Raw genomic sequence first — 21700 nt, 5'->3', positions numbered from 1 at the left:
CGAATTCATTCATTGTATTCGTATAGGGTCAACAAGTGTACTTGTAAAAAATCATCAAAATCGAAGTTAAAATAACCGTTAAATCGTGATTTTTTGTTTTATAACCGTCGAAAAGTTTTGTCTCATTACTTGATCTCTGAATGTTTTTTTTTTTGTGATTTTTTGCGTATGCGATCTCGAAGCATATACAAACAAGTTTGACGGTTTGATCGTTGAAATTAGTTTCATAGAATTCGTATCCCATTAAAACGATAGATTCACTAGCACTTAGAGTTTATTTATACTTTCATTAAGTACAAAATAAGATTTTGTGGTATCCACTTGTGTAAATATTTTAAATTGATGATCGAATTCATTCATTGTATTCGTATAGGGTCAACAAGTGTACTTGTAAAAAATTATCAAAATCGAAGTTAAAATAACCGTTAAATCGTGATTTTTTGTTTTATAACCGTCGAAAAGTTTTATCTCGTTACTTGATCTCTGAATGTTTGTTTTTTGTGATTTTGGGCGTATGCGATCTCGAAGCATATACAAACAAGATTGATGGTTGGATCGTTGAAATTAGTTTCATAAAATTCGTATCCCATCAAAACGATAGATTCACTAACACTTAGAGTTTATTTATACTTTCATTAAGTATAACATAAGATTTTGTGGTATCCACTTGTGTAAATATTTTAAATTGACGATCGAATTCATTCATTGTATTCGTATAGGGTCAACAAGTGTAGTTGTAAAAAATCATCAAAATCGAAGTTAAAATAACCGTTAAATCGTGATTTTTTTGTTTTATAACCGTCGAAAAGTTTTGTCTCATTACTTGATCTCTGAATGTTTGTTTTTTGTGATTTTTGGCGTATGCGATCTCGAAGCATATACAAACAAGTTTGACGGTTTGATCATTGAAATTAGTTTCGTATATCCCATCAAGTTCAATGGTGTGTATATATATATATATTTATTATATAGATTTAAATCTATTTATTTTGTACGTATAATTATTATAGTTTTTTTTAGGGGTATAAAATTTAATTTAAAATTTAATATATATATATATATATAATTATTATAGTTAATATTTTGGGGGTATAATTATTATAGTATATATAATTATTATAGTATTTTTTAGGGTTATAAAATTATTAAATTAATATTCTGCTTATCGTGTATCGTGTTACCCACGTGTATACCCGAACCAACCCGTTATCTTAACAGATGCTTATCGGGTTACCCGATAATACCCGATTCGTTATCATGTCGACTCGAACACCTGTTAATTTTGGATCGTGTCGTGTCGGGTTATCGGGTCGTGTCAGGAATTGCCAGGCCTACCAGCCACTGAAGATCCTAATCAAGGGACTTCAAATATTTCATGTTTTGGGCAAGCAAAAGGCTTGTAGCTCAAGTAATTAGCCAAAACAAACCCAAATGGTGCAAAACATTTATATCATTGGAACATGAAAGCATGTGCATGCAATTAACATCCATGTTAAACGATTCTAATAGATCAAGTATTTCTAGCAAGCTTGTAACTCAAATGGTTAAAAGTATTTATTCTAGCAATGAAATGTCCTAACTAAAGGGTTATATTTTAAGTGAATAAGAAACTTGTAACTAAAGTAATTAATCTGAAGTAGCATAATATAGAATTGGTTGTATTACCCTACTCCAATATAGGGGTTCATTGAGGATGGCCCCCATGTGGCCAAAGTAAAGCACCCAAAAAGCCCATTTTGGGCAAGGAAGAGTGGAAGGGCCCCATTTGGCCACAAAGAACAAGTTAACAGTGGGAAAGAAAGGGAGAGTACCAAGGGAAAAATCACGTTCTCACGTCCACTTCTTTGCTTTTTCCCCCTTCGTTACTCACGTCCACTTCTTTGATGTAGAGTTTTGACCCAATTGGATAACAGGATAAGCCTTTCCCGATACGCTGTGACCAACAAAAACATAGTTGATATTTCTAACCCTAGCTCATGACCAACAAAAGCATAAACATCCCGATTATACAATATGCGTAGACGACATAGTTGATATTTCATAAAATTTTCGGTTATAATATGAGTTTATTGGTAGCACCGTTCTCACAGCGAAAAAGGTATTCAAAAGTGGGTTGTGAATTGCTAGTGGAAAAACTCAAGTATCTTGGTTGTACGCACCCCGAGAGTCGCAACAATCCTTTCAGCTAATTGTTCTCCAACTGCTCATAAAAAATATTTTATAAACTACATGTGGTAATTGCTATAATGATTAGGGTATCCCTCTTGAATCCACTACATCTCGGGTTGCTCTTCTCCCTCTGATGCATCAAACTTAAACTTTCCATGACTTTTATTTGCATTTGCTGTGTCCTATGCAGTCATAGGCCTTATCTTCCTTTGGGTTCAAATGATGACATGAATCTAACTTGGCAACAACAAAAGCACCGAATTTGTAGCCAAAGCTTTTTAGGGAAATGTCTTTTTTCCCATTCCCATCATACTCTTAATTACCCAACAGCAACAACCTAAAGAGGTCTTAAATTTAGCACATAAGGGAGTAGAATGAGAACACTTATTATAGTCGCATGATAACAACCATAGGAGAGATTCAATATTATAGATGATCTAAAGGTACGAGTTAGAGTGCATTTTTTTCACCCCTCTGAAGTGAGAATGATGCTCACCGCCTCATTGGTTCTTGTTAGAATAATTTGGTTTAATCGATCTAAGATATGAATCTCGAAATTTAAACCAATCTAATGACAATCAAATGAGTAGTGAGCATTATCCTCACTTTTGGCACTTTGGGGGTGAGCAAAAATATTTCGTATGAGTTATGTCAGTTATTACCTTGTCAAAAAAAAAAAAAAAAAGAAATTAATCCATTGAATATATAAATTAGAATTGCGTTGACCCTGTTATCTGGTTATTTTCATGGAAGTTTTAACGGAAAGCCCGCAGTACTGTTCACTTTAACAAAAAACCACATTTTTACACTAAAAAGTCAATCATGGTACGATTCACTTTACCCTTTATTTTGTCCTTATCGTTAAAACTCAAAGTTTTCAAACCCTTTTCATTAGTTTTTCTTATTTTTATTTTCAAACCATCCAAAGCATTGAACTACATAGAGAATTTTATATATTTCTAAATATGCATCATCCATAAATTGAAAATCCACCTATTTGAAGAAGAATACACAAACAAACAGGTAGGGGGCAAAACAAATTATAAGTCCTGATTCGACTCCTGACGTTGGTATATCACACGATGGTGTCCAGAAGAAGACTGAAATGCCTATTTGAGTCATTTTGGCCCCTGAAAAGGTAAACAACTATGACGAAACCACCGTCTCTTCTTAAAAAAATAATAAATAAATAAATAAATCTACTACAAGGGATTGTGGACCCTTCCCTCCTGAAAATCAATGATTTCTATACAGTAATTTAATAAACAACAAACTTAATGAAGCTAGAAAAATGGGAGGGGTGTAAGTCATATCCTCCTCTACCATAAAATTGCCAATGTGGAGGGGATTGTATCATATATTAGGGTGTCGGTACACAAGCTTTGTTTCGGCTTTCACTACTGCATTTTTACCACAAAGATATAGTTTCAGTTACCTGGGGTAAATTACAGTAAATTAAAATTTCATAACTGTAAGAAAAAAAAACCTTCAACTTCTGAGAGAGAGCAAGAATACTAAGCAGGTCCCAGTTAATGACAGTCACAGTAAGAAAGTAAAATTGGATGGTATAAAGAACCTAATCGTCTCTCATTTGCAACAACGTCTGTGAATAAATATTCGGGACGTACCAAGAACTGCATTTACATGCTAATATCTCAGCATATAAATTCTAAATGAATTAACACCGATTGAGCTGGGATACCTGTTTATTACAGCGACAGGGCGATTGATAAGGCGGAATAGTTGTTGCACCAACACCGTCAACAGAAGTAGTTGTGAAGACTAACACTCATTGATGTTCGGTTCAGATGTTTTGCAGTCTAAGCACATTTCACACACACTCAGCAGCAATCCATCCAGCATCCATTGCAGTTACAAAAACATAACTTGACTCTGCCTTGAAAGCAATGTATTCAGTACTACACAACAGAAGCCTAGCTTGAAACTTCATCCGAAATGTTTCTGCAGTTCACATTTACTGCTATGACGGAGTTTCTTAACTACAGCTACTGTTCTCTGAGCCAGACAAACCAAAATCCCAAAAACCAAGGAACTCAACCCATATACAAACTGAAAACCAATACTTGATGTCGATCAACCGCTGTAATCCTACAAAGATTTGTTTCCTCTTTTACATAATAGAAAGCACTTAGAAGTTAGACGTTCTTGCTTTCGCACTATTCCCTGTAGTTTCACGAACTGAGTATAACCCTAGGGACCCAGTAAACTATCTCTCTTGAGCTTTCAATCGTCAAAATATGACACAGTAGTTACATACGGTCATTGATTCTAGCACTCTCTACAAAAAAGAGAGACATTAAGTAAGAGAGCTAAGGAGCAGGATAAAAGTATAGGTCAGGTTGGTCAATGAGCCTACACTGGTGTGAAAAACATTCAGCACTGACTGACATAAAAACTCAAAACCAATAAATTTTGACATATAAACTCCAAGGCACCAACACGAGTAAACTTACAATTGACCTAACTTAAAAAAGTTTATGTTGAGTAACACAATCAACTTTGAAGAACTTGTGTAGTCCTATAAACAGTCAGACTTCTTCATTTCTATCCTTTTCATTTATGCACAGGGAATGTACGACAAAAAAAGTGTCGAATTAAAGAATATCTAAAGCTACCAATCAAGGAACGCTTGAAATTCAATCATTTAAGAACAGTATAATCCTTCTTGGAAAATTGGCGTCTCTTTCTTCGATTAAAATTTCTGTAAAGATCATATACAAACCAGCTACAATATTTCTCTTCAGCCAGATACAGAGAGATATCACTTATCTGTTACTGGCTACGGAGGTAATTGCAATGGAAACTTATATCATTTATGGAAACTTATATGCCGACTCGGGTGCTATAGAAATTACAAAACAAGACCCGAAATTTACATTCAACTAGTTAGTTTCGGGTTCTCGTATTCTTCCTTCACAGTTTAAAGAATTTTGAGCTAAAATATCATGGTGTGAAGGATCTCTTCATTTCTCATCAAGTCTAATTATGCACTGACCACTGCCCAGCCAAAAGAGCCACAAAGTCAGGAGGAGCGCACCTGACATGTGCAATGGGTCATTTGACGGCAACAACTGGGAGATCTTGACGGGAATGAGATCCTTCCTCACAATATTGGGGTAAAAAGCACAGCTACAGCCTGCTCTGAAATCAGCACAGTTCTAGCTCTCAGTTCAGCAGATTGTCTTGAGTATCTCCATGTTAACACAATGACCAATACAGAAAGATCAAGAAAAAACAGAAGTAACAGCATATTATTGACAAGAAATGCTTTAGCCTCTAGTAATAATTTTCTAAAGGTACTTACAGAAGAAAAACAACTCTTGGATCGCTAATGGGATATAGGAAAGTTTCAATTTCTACAGAAGAAAAACAAGATTACTTTTGCAAGGCCAGAGCCTGCAAAACATACACCATATATGTGAAGCATTCTGGTATTTCTAATTCCTAGGTAGAGAAACTATATATATCCCTTGGATTTTAGGAATTTTATTGCATTCACTATGATGGTAAAGTAAACTGGCTCATTAATACCTTAACTCAAAACTCTCGTCAAAGTTACAAAATTCTTAAATTAAATGACGGAAAAAGCTGAGATGCTGAAGCAAAAAAAAAAAAAAATCCTGGCCAAATTAGTGGGAAGAAAACTAACTGTAGGAATGTTCTGCAGGCTGATAAAATGGTATGGAGAGGGAGTGGACAAACCACTTAAAATGTGTAGTGTAGACTCCACCAAGAGAATAAAAGAGACCTATACGAATTATAATGTCTAATTGAAGCTTTCCCGTCCGAGATTCAGAATATCTAACATAGTTCTATATTAGCATAAGCATCCAAAACTAGTACTCAAGGACATGAAATATACAACAGCTAATAAGCTAGAAATTCATAACCCTGGACCTTAAATCAGGGTGTGCACTAGAGTAGCTACAAGTGTGTAGTCAAATGACGTGAAGAAAAAAAAGCTCGCGGTACCAGTTATTTCTAGCACCGATCATGACATGCATACATATTTATGGAGGGTTTACCGGATGGACTGCAGAATCAGCTCCTAATCACCAATCCACTCCTTTTAGTTACTCAAAAAAAGCAAATATTACTTGGGATGTTGGGACACAGACCGAAAATCATGTAAATCGCTAGTACAAGTTGTTTTGAGAAGACAATAACAATAAAAATAACAAGAAGAAGGACTATGACAATGAATCACAATACTTAAAAGCTGCTAGTCAAACATGGAAGATCAAAAGTACAAGAAAAGAAAATGAATGCCAATGGTCACCTGAGAAAACCAAAACAATCGTACAGGAAATAAAAAACTGATGAAATTACGCAAAGCACCAGCATACAGTAAGCTATTAAGATCTTGATCATACAACTTTCCTTGAAAAGTTTCAACCAATAGGAAATTGTCATTTTACCATATGCAGAATAATGAAAACTAGACATTGATATTGCCAAAATCATAAGTTTCAACGGGCACATCCAGGTACAGTCATGATTCCAAGAAAGCTCCCCCACAAATGTGATACTTCAACCCACTGCAGCTTACAGAATTCGAGAGAAGCAACATTGCCTGGAAGTCCCACTATTGCAATAAACACTGACTAGAAGAACCACTTAACTAAAACCGGCACCCATTTCCTTCTGTTTCAATTCTAATGCCATACGCTCATTCTCAAGTTTCATCCTGTCATTTTCCATTCTCATCTTTTCCAGTTCACGGTCCCTTTTCTTACTAAATCTTTGCCACTTCAAACGTTGCTTCTCCAATTCCAACATCTCAACTTGAATTTGTAGCTTCTGTTCTTCTAACTGAAATGAACGCGATTCAACCCACTGCTTCTGTAACCAAGCAGCTTTTGTGCCATCAGGTAAAACTTGATTCATATCTGGTTCAGGAATTTGGGGATGAAAATAAGAACTTTTGTTACAGTCTTGGGAGTTCAAAGAACTACCAAAGTTAAAATCTTCACGGCCCTGGCCTTGTCTCAACCTCTTGACAGAGTCCTCTGAAATGTATATTCCCCTGTTATCTCCACGTAAAGCATTATTTTCCTCAAAGTCATCATGCTCTTCATTTTCCATATCTTGATCATCTTCATCAAGATCATCTTGGTGGTGCCTTCTCAGATCATCGTTGTCAAGATCATCTCTTTTAAGAGCCCGATGTAAAGATTTCTGCAAGGCTGGATCGTGAGGCAGATGCAAACGATTTCCATTATGATAAGAACACATCTCCTCATAAAACAGGTGCTTTGAGCTTAATATTTTCCTGACATCATCTTTTTCTTTCTCCGATAGGTAGTCTATCACATCCAAAAGCGCAGGGTTCTCAACAACCTGGCAAGAAGTGCCCCTCCCAAGCATATCATTAAGTTTCTTATACCTTTTGTTAAGGTCATTGAATTTATCCTCACACTGCTGTGGAGAAACACGATAACTTCTTTCTGCCATGACCTTGGAAACAGATTTCCACTTTCCCTTCTTCTGTAGGACAGAATATTTCCTTCTTCCCCCACCGCCACAATCTGAACTTGTATCCTCACCTATATAAGACACAGCAGTGATCAGAAGCTTCACCATTTGATCTGTCCACTTCACACGCTGCCATGGCGACCCCTTCTTCCCTCTACTAGCTTCAGCATGACCATCTCCCTCTTCCGCATAACTCGGCTCATCCTCATCGCTTGCCGAGTTCTTGCACCTCTCTCCCTTACTGTAATCCACCATGGAAATGGTTTGATCGCAGTGATGCATGGTTCCCATTTTGAGAGGAAACCCTTCAGGAATCGGCGAGTGGACCAACGACCCTTGACGAGGTTGAGGATGGTGATGGTGTATGGTATGTGGATGTTGGGGTTGCTGATGGCCTCTCATTGACCCCTGCAAATCAAGCCCCCCATACGAGGCCCCGCCCGGAACCATACCTCCTCCTCCTCCTTGTGATAAATGCTCTTCCATTCCTTAATCCTTACGATTAACAACAATCAGATCAACAACTTCTTATCCTAAAACCACATGCCTCATGCACTCATAGGTAAAAATCAATCATCTTTCTTATCGATTTTCGAGCTTTTTCAACCCTCAATTCAGCTTCCTGAACCTACTTACAGTCTTACACCATCAAAGTTTATGCAAGTCCAATTCCCACAAACACCATAACCAAACAGAAACCCATTGCCTAAAACTCAACACCAAGCACAAATTTTTACAAACTGAATACAAAATTTGTCCAAAACCCACCAACAAAACTACGCAAGTCAGCAGAAGAACAAGGCAACAAATTCCAGAAAACGCAAAATCGTTCTTCAAATATCAAGAATACAGAAGCAAAGCAACTTATCTGCAGAGAGATGCCCCCACAAATCTGAGAAGCTCCCAGTAATCGGGCCGAGATTCCTGGGCGGAAGAATACAGGAGAAACACCTACTATCTGGCTCACACGAACATAAATAAATAAAAGGGATTGACGCAATGTAATGTTACAACCAAGGAAGAAAATATCGGTAATATCGGAAATATCGGTAGTCCGAAAACACGAAAATATCGATGGAAATATCGGGATAATATCGATATCGATAAAAATTACATGGAAACCACGGAAATTGTAAGAAAAACTTGGAAATTTTTATTGAAACTTTGCAGGATGTTTATTTAGTCAATTATCTATTAGTTTATCACAAAAAATTGGAAGGAAATGCATTGCATGATGGATTTAACATTATCAAGTTGATTATATAACGAGCTGACAAACATTGTGACTATAGAAAATATGTAGAAATTAATGAAAGAAGTCTAAACACACCATAATCATTTATATATAATGAATTAGTACAATATTTTACACTTTATACATTGCATGGTAAGATACATGAGTGGCTTAGTACCACATAGAGTTCCTATGAGGTTCAAAATTTTCACTATCTTCATCATCTCTATGTGTAGAGTGAGTGTATTTTGAAGAGTAGTTACCAACTATGGCAATGGTTTTCAAGAACCAAAACCCAAAAGTCAATAGGAAACCGAATACTTCGGTATTTTTCGGGATTACCAAACAAATGGGATTTGGAAACCAATCCCATATCGAAAATTTCGGTATTTTTCGGGATGGGATTCCCGAACTTCAGGATGGTTTTGGTTTGGGATTTTTCGGTTTGGGTTTGGGACTTTTTCGGTTTGGTTTGGGATTTTCCGGAATTTTTTCCAGCCCTTGACCAAATAAAAAATAGAAAAATTAAAAACCACTTGCCATTGACTAAGTAATTAATTGACACAATTTAAAATATAATACCACAAAAAATTTGGAATATGTGCAAATTTGTTTCTTGTAAAAATAAACCATATATATAAATATTGTAGCTTATTATCATAACAACATAAGTGGTACAATGGTTAAGGTCTTAAGAAGTTAAGTGGGAGGGGTTCGAACCCCTTTATGCTCAAAACCGAGTCTTTTCCAAATTTTAAGGAATTTTTGGACTAATATCGCGATATTTTAGCTAATGTCGCGATATTATAAGAAATATCGAGAAATATCGCGATAATATCGTGATATTTTGACGAAAACTCATTGGATACTCCTTAAAATATCGGTAAGTCAAAAAAACGAAAATATGCGATAGATATTTAAATCCATGGTTACAACTTATACCCCATATAATAATAGTACCACCAATACATATACCAATTGTTTTTGTTTTTTCTTTTGCAATTTGTCTTTTTTTATAAAGAAAATTGGATCATTTCTTGATCTATGCGTGTCACTTTTACCAGTTGTAATACTAATCTTCTCTGTATCGTTCTAATTTGTCAAAATAGACAGATATAGAATTTTTATTTCTTGGTAAGCTTTTAAAATTAATTATTTTAACCTCATTTCATAACCAAAAAAAAAAGAAAAAAACAGCATATGACTACCCACTTTGTGGCCTGAACATTCTTAATTTTATTTTTAAAATGGGAAGGAGAAAGGGAAAGAGAGCATGAGAGTGGCAGTGGGAAGAGAGAATTTTTTTTTTAGTGTTAGATAAATAAAAAATAATAAAATTCGGTTTTGTAAAATTACATTGCTGTTTATAATTTTTTTACCAATTTTTAATAACAGAAATTTTTTTTATAGATGGTTAAAAAAATAAATAATAATTATTTTAACCTCACTTATTTGAATAATTTTCTCTTCTATTGAGTTCCTTGTTGTATTTTGTATTGGGAAGACGACAACGAAGTTGCAGGTTCAATGTATGAGGGATCATTCGGGGACCATTATTGATGCGGCGATCAAAACGCGAATCAGTTGATTAATAAATCTGGATACCGATCCTCGAATAGAGAAAAAATGTTAAAACAAAAACACACGAAATGCGTAACTTTTCCTTACAAATTCGTTGATTGTCAAAGACAATACCGAATTTCACAAGTCTTAAACCTCTTGTTGATTCACCAAGAATGCCAAGAAGCTTATCACATGAGCGTTGTTGATTCTCTGTACGAGAATGGTCAATGATCGTTGGGGTGTCTATACCTCGTTAATTCCGTTGGAATATCCAAGTTGATAGAACAAGAACAAAAATGAGAAAACTCTCTCAAACTACACTCAATTTTCAATTCAATTCATCATAATCTTTCCCCTAGAATACAAAATACTCTTAATCTATAAAAACTCTAACCCCCTCTTAATAATTACTGATACATGCATCATTATTAGAGTTAATGAACTCATTAAGATTAACCCCACTTAATCTACCCCACTAATATTAATAACATTAAATAAAGATTGAGTCATCATGCATCAATTATTGAATGATAAAATAATATAAAAAAGGCAACGTATTTAGTGTACATACCATTTCAACCTTGTAGTATACTTTGATGACCCGTAAGTTTAACAGGTTGAATTTGAATGATTTGTTGATCTAATGAGTTGGATTAAAAATGACCCAAATTTAAAAACCAACTCATCTACAGGTCTAATTTGGGATATAAAAGAAAAGAAGGGCAATTCTAATGGATAAGTGAGTGAAGAACGTCATTGTTACAATGACTCTTAATAACTTCATAAGGAGATATCCTGAACGTGTTGCCATTTTAATGACCTTGATGACTTTAGTGGATAGAGCGATATCGATTATGATGTAGAGGAATATCTTAAGGTTAGTTTGGTATTACTATGTTTTAAAAAAAAAATTGTTTATGATGTTATGTGAGAATAAACAATTGTAAAATAAAGTTGAGTGTTTAGTAAACTTTTTTTTTATGTAAAAGCGTGTTGATGCACAAAATCCGGAGGATCTTGGACCAACGTAAATCCGGCCGTGAATCACATAAACGCCCAAGAATACAAAGATATATCGTGGTCCACCCCAATGTTTGGGTTACGTCTACACTGATGTTGATTATGAATGTATGTATGGATTACAATAGATCGGCAAGTGAGCTCTCTGTGGATGCAACCCTTGCCATTTTGCTCTCCGTTTGGCTGAGAGGGTATTGCCCTCTATATTGTTGTGAGGGATGTATCTGAGACTCTCTGGATCTGAGGCTCTGAGATCTAAGGTCCCTTTCATGAGGGTGAGGGAGTCCCTTTTATAGAATAAGGGCTCTCTCCCATTTTACATTTGTCATGGGCTTAGGGATGAGGCCCAAAGACAAGGCCCAATATATGGTACTAACATGAGTCCCCCAAGTCTTCAGTCAAAAGAGTCTTTTGGCTGGAGACTTCAAATCCAATCCATGTACGGGCCGAAGTGGCTACATGTCTTGAACCAGTACTCAACACAAGGCAATGCTCAATCACAAAGCAATACTCGGTTAGAGGTATCACACGTTATGAGACTGCTCAGCTGGAGGCGATGCTCGTTGCAAGGCTGCTCGGCTAGAGGCTATACTCGCTGCGAGGCGGCTCTGCTCGTGGTATTCCTCATTGCAAGTATCTACTTTATGTCGACATGTACTCAGTATGAGTTGATTCTTGACATGACTCGAGTCTGCTTGGCGGGTTAAACAAGAGATCATTGTTCGGACTAAATAGTTGTCACTATAAGCATGTGGCTTAGTGATCCATAGGTTGATCAATAGTGTCGGTAGGCTTCTTTAATCAGCAACAATGTTGATCAACAATGTTCGTGCCATGAACCACCAAAGTTATGTCACCCTAACATTCAAATAATAAAAGGTGTAATTTGGTCAAACTTGCCACATGTTATGGAAAATAGTCAGTGATAAATCATTAATAATAATGTAAAACATATTATTATAACATGTCACCCCGTTCGTTTAGGCAGTAATGCAATTTATATAACATTAAAATAATGATAGTAGTAATGACGTGTATGCGTCGTGACCCGGCATAATAAGCACACAACAGTAATGGAAAAGCAGATATTATGAGGTGCCGCATTATCAGATCATATATATATATATATATATATATATATATATATATATATATATATATATCGTGGGGTGCCGCATTATATGCACACATATCATGAAAGCAAATAATATATTGCTAACTATACACTAAAATATAAGTGTGATAGAAATGATGTGGTCTCCTCAAAGAATATGCATACTGTAAAGCATCCACCAACATAGTATAATAATAAACTATTAAATAAACAAATGATACTTTTAAATAAATCAGCCCAAAGATAAAGTGTTTATCTTTTTCCACGTTGATGGTCGACAGTTGCATGTTGTTGGTGCGTACTGCGTCTAGTTTTACTTTTTCCTTTCTCTTTACTTTTCTTTCTTTTGGCAGATGGCAGACAGTAATTATATAATTAATAATAGAAAACTTATCTTTTACTTTTCTCTTGGCTTTCTTTGAAAGCCATTTCTCCATTATTCTCAGGAGTTGCGAGATGGCTGGGGAAGGCATTCTTGAGCTGGTTTCGTAAAGTGGCTCTGTACTCGAGAATCTTCTTCGCCATTTCCTGCACTTGGCGCTCCAGCTCCTCATCTTCCAGATCGGATCCGCTTAAATTCAGCGTTATTCCTCCCTCCAATCAATGGAGTAAGGCAACAAATCGCCGACACGCAGCGCGTATTGGTCGCTTTTGGTGTTCCTGTTGGACAACCGCTTCTTCTGAGCGCGGGTCTTGATGCCAAGGTAAGTGTTCCGGTACTCCTCGTTCGACAGATCGGCGAATCGATTCAGACTGAGTTTGTAGCTGAGGTTCTTGGAATTCTGTTCATCGATGTACCTGAGGTTGTCTTTAAAGATTTGGAGGCTTTCGGAAGTTGCAGACGCAATAGAGGAATCAGAAATGGCGGTGGGAACGTAGAGTGGCAAACAGGGAAACAGGACTTGCTCCACCTTGGGGCTCGACGGCACCGAAAATGATTTCCTCGGATTTGGAATGTTGGGACTGGCATTGCCAGAAGCGATGACAGACTTGAAGACCTCGGGGTTGATCTTGGACATGACGGTACGAATGCCTCGGAAGCTTCTAGGTCGGTGGAGGAATTTCTGGAATTGGGATTTACAAGAGTATGAGGCGGCCTCCCGGTGGTGCTGGTCCATGCCGAAGAAGTCAAGCTCAACGGTGGCTCTGAACATGTTTAGACGGTGTTTATTGAATTGGTTGAAAAAGTTTTGGTTTGGAATTTGGAAGAGTGTAAGGGTTTTGGGTTCTTGGGTTGTGCAGATTCACGGTGGAGTGTGGTGAGGTCTCACGGTGGTGAGATGAAAAAATGAAAGAGAACCGACATAGCTTTTCGTGTTGATTTCTCACAGACGGCGCCAAATGTTGATGCACAAAATCCGAAGGATCTTGGACCAACGTAAATCCGACCGTGAATCACACAAACGCCCAAGAACATAAAGATATATCATGGTTCACCCCAATGTTTGGGCTATGTCCACACTGATGTTGATTATGTATGTATGTATGTATGGATTACAATAGATCGGCAATGAAGCTCTTTGTGGATGCAGCCTTTGCCATTTTGCTCTCCGTTTGGCTGAGAGGGTATTGCCCTCTATATTGTTGTGAGGGATGTATCTAAGACTCTATGGATGTGAAGCTTTGAGATTTGAGGTCCCTTTCATAAGGGTGAGGGAGTCCATTTTATAGAATAAGGGCTCCCTCCCTTTTTACATTTGTCATGGGCTTAGGGATGATGCCCAAAGACGAGGCCCAATCTCTTGCTTAACAGTGTGGAAGCAAAATTTGTATATGTTGTCTCTCCCACATTTTCAAATTTCTAGTTTCCCAAAAAAAAAAAAAAAAAAGGAAATTGGGCAACAAATTTCTAGTTTTTCCAAAAAAAAAAAAATGGGAAATTCAACAAAGCTTCATCAATAGAGGACAACTACAAATTCTCAAAAACTTCACATTATCTTGATCAAGATAGTGTAAAGCAAAATCAATTCATGGTACCCAACAAAAGCTTCAACTCTAAAGCTTCACCTACAAAAGCTTCAACACAAAAGCTTCACCTACAAAGCTTCAACTCCAAAGCTTCAACACAAAAGCTTCACCCACAAAAGCTTCACCAACAAAAGCTTCACCCATAAAAGCTTCACCAACAAAAGCTTCACCAACAAAAGCTTCACCCATCACAAAAGCTTCACCTACAAAGCTTCAACACAAAAGCTTCACCTACAAAAGCTTCACACTACTTGATCAAGATAGTGTGAAGCAAAATCAATTCATGGTACCCAACAAAGCTTCAACCTCAAAGTTTCACCTACAAAACTTCAACACCAAAGCTTTACCCACAAAGCTTCAAAAAATATATATATTTTTTTTTTCAGAAATTCGAAAATTCAGAAATTAGAAAATTCAAAAAAAATAAATAAATAAATTGCCTAGGCCTCTTCTTTGGGCCTAACAACTTTCATAACAAATATATATGAATGAAGAGTTTTGGGCTACCACTTAGAAAGGAAAGGCCTTATTCGTCAACTCCCTTGACCGGAGACTTGGGGGACTCCTACCATATGCTACTACACCTTCATACTCGGAAGTTTCACGACCACTCAGTGACTTGGATTTTTCAAGTCTCCAACCGAGAAATTTTCCTCACTCGGAAAATTAAGGGAGCACTATCTCAACGTACATGCTTCATTCACAAAACTTCAACATACAAGCTTCAACAAAAGAAAAAATTCAAAGAACTTAGTGAAGAAGGTCTTGGTGTATTTAACACAATACGTTGAAATGAAGCAAAGCTTGTTTATTGATATCTCCGATAAGTTACAAATATGTACATATACATGAATCAAAATAAACAAACAAGAGGGAGCCTTCACAAAGGTTGCTCATGAGAAGTCTCAGCAGTCGGTAAAGCCCCAGAAAGAGGAGGCATCGAAGGGTGATTATTCGGAGCCTCAGTACTGGGCAGAACCCCAGAAGGAGGAGGCACCGAAGGTTGATCATTTGGAGCTTCATTACGCGGTACAACCCCAGAAGACGAATGCAATAAATGTCTTTGGAACAAACCCACAAACCTTTGATGATCAAGTAAAATCTGACCATCAGATTCCTGCAACTGGTCGAGCTTCCTCTTCATGTTTGTAGCATAGTCATGTGCGAGCATGTGCAATTGTTTATTCTCATGCTTTAGCCCTCTGATTTCCTGTTTGAGACTTATCACTTCAGCCACCAATTATTCAACTTGGCGGGTTCGAGCAAATAGGCGTTGTGCCACATTAGACACAAAACCTGCATACTGAACACTGAGAGCCAGAGAATCCTTAACAGCCAACTCATCAGACCGTTTGGAAAGTAGTCTATTATCTTTGGGAGTAAGAAGGTTCCTGGACACCACCGCAGCGGTCATATCATTCTTCATCACAGAGTCCCAAACGGTAAGAGGACCAGTAAGGGATAAGAATGATGGGCACCATATGTTGTCTTGAGAAGGCATGACTGCCTCTTCACCAAAGTTCAAGTCAAAACGATGGTCGAATGGGCCAGACATTCTCAAAAAAAATGAAGGAGAAATGAGGTGCAATAAATCTCTAAAGAACAAAAATAAGAGGAAAATTCCTGCAAGCAATAACTCTCTGAATGTACTTCTTGCACACAATTGGTGCCCCTATAAAAGAAATGGCAACAAGGCCGTTTAAAAATCGAAGAGGGACCACTTTTTGGATTTCGAAAAGTAGATTTTCCTAAGCAAAATATGTCGACAATCCCCACACGCAACATCAGCTTCTCGGGTACCACAGATAACTTTGCCAAAGATCTCTGACAAAGCTTAGACACATAAATTTTGAAGGTCCAGCTACCATACCATTACCCATAATGGTAAAGGAATTACACCATTGCTTGATAACTGGAAAGTCCTTGTGTGTGTTAACCTCCGTGCTCCGTGGCAAGGCAGACTGGCAAAAATGCCCAACCTTTACTCATATCAAGAAAACACTCCCAACAGGATTACTTGCTCAAAAATCAAAAAGGCATCGCTCCCCGAATCTCGAGAGCCAAACTCCCACCAGGATTACTTTCTTAAAAATCAAAGAAGCACCGCTATCCGACTCTCGAGAGCCAGACTCACAACAGGATTGCTTTCTCAAAAATCGAAGAGGCACCGCTCTCCGAATCTCGAGAGCCAAACTCCTAACAGGATTACTTTCTCAAAAATCGAAGAGGCACCGCTCTCCGAATCTCGAAAGTCAAACTCCTAACAGGATTGCTTTCTCAAAAATCGAAGAGGCACCGTTCTCTGAATCTCGAGAGCCAGGTCCCCGACAGGATTGCTTGTTCGAAAACCGAAGAGGCACCGCTCTTCGAACTTCAAAAGCCAAATTTCCTTGGATAATCTTATATGCAATCTTCACACGCAACATCAGCTTTCCAAATACCACATACCACTTTTTCAAAGTGCTCTGACAAAGTTAAGACACGTGAATCTCGCAGCTCCCACATTGCTATGATCGAGAAGGGTAAAGGAACAACGTTACTACTCGTTGTTGGGACAATTCCTATATATGTCGACCTTCATCCTTCATAGCCAGGCAAACCTGCAAATAAAAAAAATGCTCAACTTTTCTTCACATCCGAGAGAGCACTCTCAGCAGAGTCTCTCGAAATACTTAGCTTATTTTCCCCCCGATAATACCTCTGTAAACAAGCCACACCAAACCCAAAATATCTCATATCATTAGGGTTAAAAGCAAGAGTATCCCATATCATGCTTTTTCCCTGTCTTTTCCTTTGGCCTTGTTCTTACCTGCAAGACAAGGAGAAAGAGAGCAATCAGTCAGCACTTGGAATCAAGCTTCCAGTCAGGAACTAATTACCTGGAACTCCTTGCATGATTACTTACCTGGCATTGCTGTCGAGTACTCATCTTCAACATCTTATACTTCCAGAAAAGATACCACATCTGCCTGAGGAACAGATAGGGCAAGTGAGAATGATACAAGGAAGCATGTGGAGACAAGTGCAACAGAACATGTGCCGATTCATCTATTACTTTGTCAACAGCAAAAGTATCTCATATCATTAAGGTCGAGCGCACTCTTAATTTGATGGACTTGTTTTGACCCTCAAATTCTCGAGTCGGCCTTATACTCAGGGGGAAACCAGAAAACCCTTTAGCCAGTTCAAGAATAAGCATGTGGAAAGTTACTTCTTCAAAAGCAAAAGTATCTCATATCATCCATTCTCCTTTTTCTTCTTTTTATCCTTCCTGCTGCCTGTAAGATAGGGAGAATGAGAACAATCAGTCGGAACTCGAAATCAAACTTTTGATCTGGGACTGATTGCTGGGAGCTCTGATTGCTTACCTTGTCTGTCACCTCTTTCAGCAAATCTCCTAGCTCGGCGACTTGGGGGACTCCTACTACATGGTTTGGATCGCGCTTGACCAAGCCTGAAACTACAAGTAAGGTTCAAGTCAAATTGATACATTACCTTGTGCATCTACACCGGTTAAAGATACCATCCCTAGATGGAGGAAAAATACTTCCAAAGAAGATGCCACATCAACCTATGAGACAGATAAGGCAAGTGAAGACGATACCACACTTCGGTACTTAGAAGTTTCGTGATTACTCAGCGGCTTGGATCTTGCAAGTCCCCAACCGAGGAGCTTCCCTCAATCGGGAACTTAGGGGAGCACTGTTTGTACCATATTGACCAATCCCGAAACTACTAAGCACCGGTCAATGTTATACCGTCAAGGACCCAGAAGAGTTTCCCTCCAACCAGAAGGCCAATCACAAAGCGACACGTGTCGACATCAGAAGCTAATCATAGCGCGACATGTGTTAACATCAGAAGCCAATCACAACACGACACGTGTCAATGTCAAAACAAAGCTAGAAACTCTCTTCTATAAAAGGAGATCATTCTCCCACAATATTCCCTAATGTCATTTGTACTAAATCATTCACTAGTACTCACAAAATGAGAGCTTGAACCTATGTACTTGTGTAAACCCTTCACAATTAATGAGAACTCCTCTACTCCGTAGACGTAGCCAATCTGGGTGAACCACGTACATCTTGTATTTACTTCCCTGTCTCTATCCATTTACATATTTATCCACACTAATGACCGGAGCAATCTAGTAAAGGTCACAAACTTGACACTTTTTGTTGTACCAAAGTCCTCACCGATTTTTTGCATCAACAAAATCATTCACTAGTACTCACAAAATGAGAGCTTGAACCTATGTACTTGTGTAAACCCTTCACAATTAATGAGAACTCCTCTACTCCGTAGACGTAGCCAATCTGGGTGAACCACGTACATCTTGTATTTACTTCCCTGTCTCTATCCATTTACATATTTATCCACACTAATGACCGGAGCAATCTAGTAAAGGTCACAAACTTGACACTTTTTGTTGTACCAAAGTCCTCACCGGTTTTTTGCATCAACAAAGTGTTTTTGATAAAATAAATAAAAAAAGTAAAAGTGTTTGAGTGTTTGATAAACTTTTATATAAATTGTTTTGAATATGTTAAATGTCAAAAAAGGAGATGATATTTAATGTGATATAATAATTGTCAACGACAATAATGTAGGGGTAAAGAGTGTAATTTTGTAAAAAATGTGAGAGTATATTTGCTATTTGAAAATTTCATTAAATGAACATTGATTATTATGCTTTGAAAAAAAAAACATTTTTTTAGAAGCATGGTAGACCCTATTTCTACTTTTATACTTTCATTGACAACAATTTTTTTTTTGTTTTACCAAACAGATTTAATGTTCTAGATTTTTTAATAAGTTGTTTTTTTAAGGGAGCTTTAAAGAAAAGAGTTTCTCTAAACTTTTTATTAACCAAAAATCATCCACTAACTTTATTTAATAAAAATGGCTTAAATTTTAATAAAAAAGACTTTAGTTTTAATAAAAATGACAAAAGTTTAACATAATAATTAAAAAAAATCAAAACCAAAATCTAGCGCGCGCGTCACATCACTCAGTCACACGTACTTTTCTTCCCTCTTTCTTTCTCCCTCCATCGTTATTAGCTCATCTCTCTCTCTCTCTTTCACATATTCCCATCAAATTTCTTTCTCCTCTCACCTCACCCATTTACATCAACTTTTTTTATTTTCTCTCATCTCTTATATCACTCTACTCTCACTCCATAAATATTACAATTTTTACTTTTTATTTTATTGTATGTTTATTTGACCATTGTTTCATAATTTTTTTTTATTTTTATTACAAGATAAAAAATACATAAAATTTTTCATTTTTAGTTTGATAAACAATGCTTATTTTAATTTCAAAATAGTGATTTTATCTTTAGTTTGGACAATTTTTTAAGTTTGTGTCATGTCATGTTAACACTAGTTATTTTTACAGCTGAACATTGATTATTTATAGAATCGAACACTGATTATATTTAGAACTTAACATTGACTATTTCTCAAACCAAATAATGACTAACTCTTAAACCGAACAATAGTACTACCACTATTTCTTAAATTGAACACTGACTATTTTGTAAACTAAACATTGACTATTTCTTAAACGGAACACTATTACTATCACTAATTCGTAAACTAGTGCTATCATTATTTCGTAAATTAAACACTAACTATTTCTTAAACCAAACACTTATACTATAACTATTTCTTAAACCAAACATTAGTATTATCACTATTTCTTAAACTGAAAACTGGCTATTTCTTAAACTGAACACTAATACTATCACTATTTCGTAAACTAAACATTGACTATTTCTTAAACTAAACACTAATATTATCAATATTTCATAAATTAAACACTAACTATTTCTTAAATTGAACACTAGTATTATCACTATTTTATTAACCATGGCAGAGAAAACAACTGACAATAGACAAAGCTCAACTGGAAAATGCACACTAGCACCTATGGTTTTAGGGGCCAAGAAATTAGTGGCCAATGGTTTGAAAAATAAACTTGGAAAAGGCATGTCATCAACATTAACTAGATATAAATGATTAGTTGTTACACTAATTAATGGATGAGTCATGAATATTCTAACAATGAATAGCAAACCCAAATAATTATTCTATACACGAGAATGTCGTCAAAAGTATTATGATGGTCGAATATCTTCGGGAAGTGTCATCCAAAGCAATTAGTCATTTAAGTCTAAAGAGAGCATGTCTTTCTCTAATTTTAGGAAAGATGAGAGCCTATTCCATTCTCACCAAAAGTTCAAATAGGAAATCATTAGTTAAGATTATTATGGGAGATAGTTTATTACATTTTCGTTGAAAATTGCGAGAGTGAGAACATGAAGGGAGCATTGAAAGTACTAACTATCATCATTAAAGCTCCTAAACATGAAATAAAGAAAGAGGAAGGAGGCACGTGGGGCTATGAGGCTAGGGTTTGAAGCTACTAAAGAAAATAGGAGGGGCTGCTGCAATATATATGGTAAGTTTATAGAATTTGCAATGCACGCGCTTTTGTGAGGTTATTTTTTGTTTTATTATTATTAATTTTTTTTTTGTCCTTATCATTAAATAAAATTATATGGTGGTTTTTTTTTTAAATGCAAATTTTTTAAGCCATTTTCATTAGTTTTTTTTTTTAAGTACCACAATCTCGAACTAACCCTAATTGTCATGCTCAAGGATTACAAAAGACAAATATATTAAAAAACAACAAAGCCGAAAGTTTGATGAATGAATTTAAGGGGGTGTATTCAATTGAGAATTTGAGAGACTTTAATGGATTTATAAATCCATGAATTTTTATGGAGTTTAATTGATTTGTAGAGATTTTATCTAAAATTTTGATTCAATTCCCTCAAAATCTCATGGGGAGAGGTGAGATTTATGGGTGGTTAAAATACACTACGAAATCTCTTTAATTCCCTCTAATTCCTCAACTTTTTCAAATTCTTTAAAATTAATTTCTAATTGAATACATCTGAAATGTTATAAACTTCTTTAAAATCCTAATTGAATACACCCGGATTTTTAAGGATTTTAATAAATTATTTTAAAATTCTAATGGAATACACCTTGGATTTTAGAGAATCACTTAAAATTCTGATTGAATACCCTTAAATTCATTAAAATAATTAAAATCCCTCA

General features: G+C 36.4%; 3 protein-coding genes and 1 non-coding gene across 4 annotated transcripts in view; 1 reads left to right on the top strand and 3 right to left on the bottom strand.

Moving 5' to 3' along the window:
* The window catches only part of LOC126585591 (uncharacterized), a 64327-nt gene extending 48743 nt beyond the window's left edge, over positions 1-15584 (top strand). Inside the window, exon 2 of the mRNA XM_050250044.1 lies at positions 15567-15584. The gene's annotated coding sequence lies outside the window, so the exon portion shown is untranslated. The remainder of the gene's footprint in view (positions 1-15566) is intronic.
* On the bottom strand, positions 6501-8673 carry LOC126585589 (uncharacterized). Its single transcript, XM_050250043.1, has one exon. It carries the CDS (start codon positions 8149-8151, stop codon positions 6808-6810), a length of 1344 nt encoding a protein of 447 aa, XP_050106000.1. The 5' UTR covers positions 8152-8673; the 3' UTR covers positions 6501-6807.
* LOC126588086 (U6 spliceosomal RNA) lies at positions 9919-10023 on the bottom strand. Its single transcript, XR_007611318.1, has one exon. It is a non-coding gene; the product is annotated as a U6 spliceosomal RNA (small nuclear RNA).
* LOC126586987 (probable cysteine protease RD21B) lies at positions 13181-13750 on the bottom strand. The gene has a single exon (XM_050251954.1). The coding sequence runs from the start codon at positions 13748-13750 to the stop codon at positions 13181-13183; it is 570 nt and encodes a 189-aa protein (XP_050107911.1).
* Positions 15585-21700: the final 6116 nt, after the last annotated feature.

Source organism: Malus sylvestris, chromosome 10 (assembly GCF_916048215.2).
Source record: "Malus sylvestris chromosome 10, drMalSylv7.2, whole genome shotgun sequence".
Lineage (NCBI taxonomy): Eukaryota > Viridiplantae > Streptophyta > Magnoliopsida > Rosales > Rosaceae > Malus > Malus sylvestris.
This window is presented reverse-complemented; position numbering and strand designations above follow the sequence as displayed.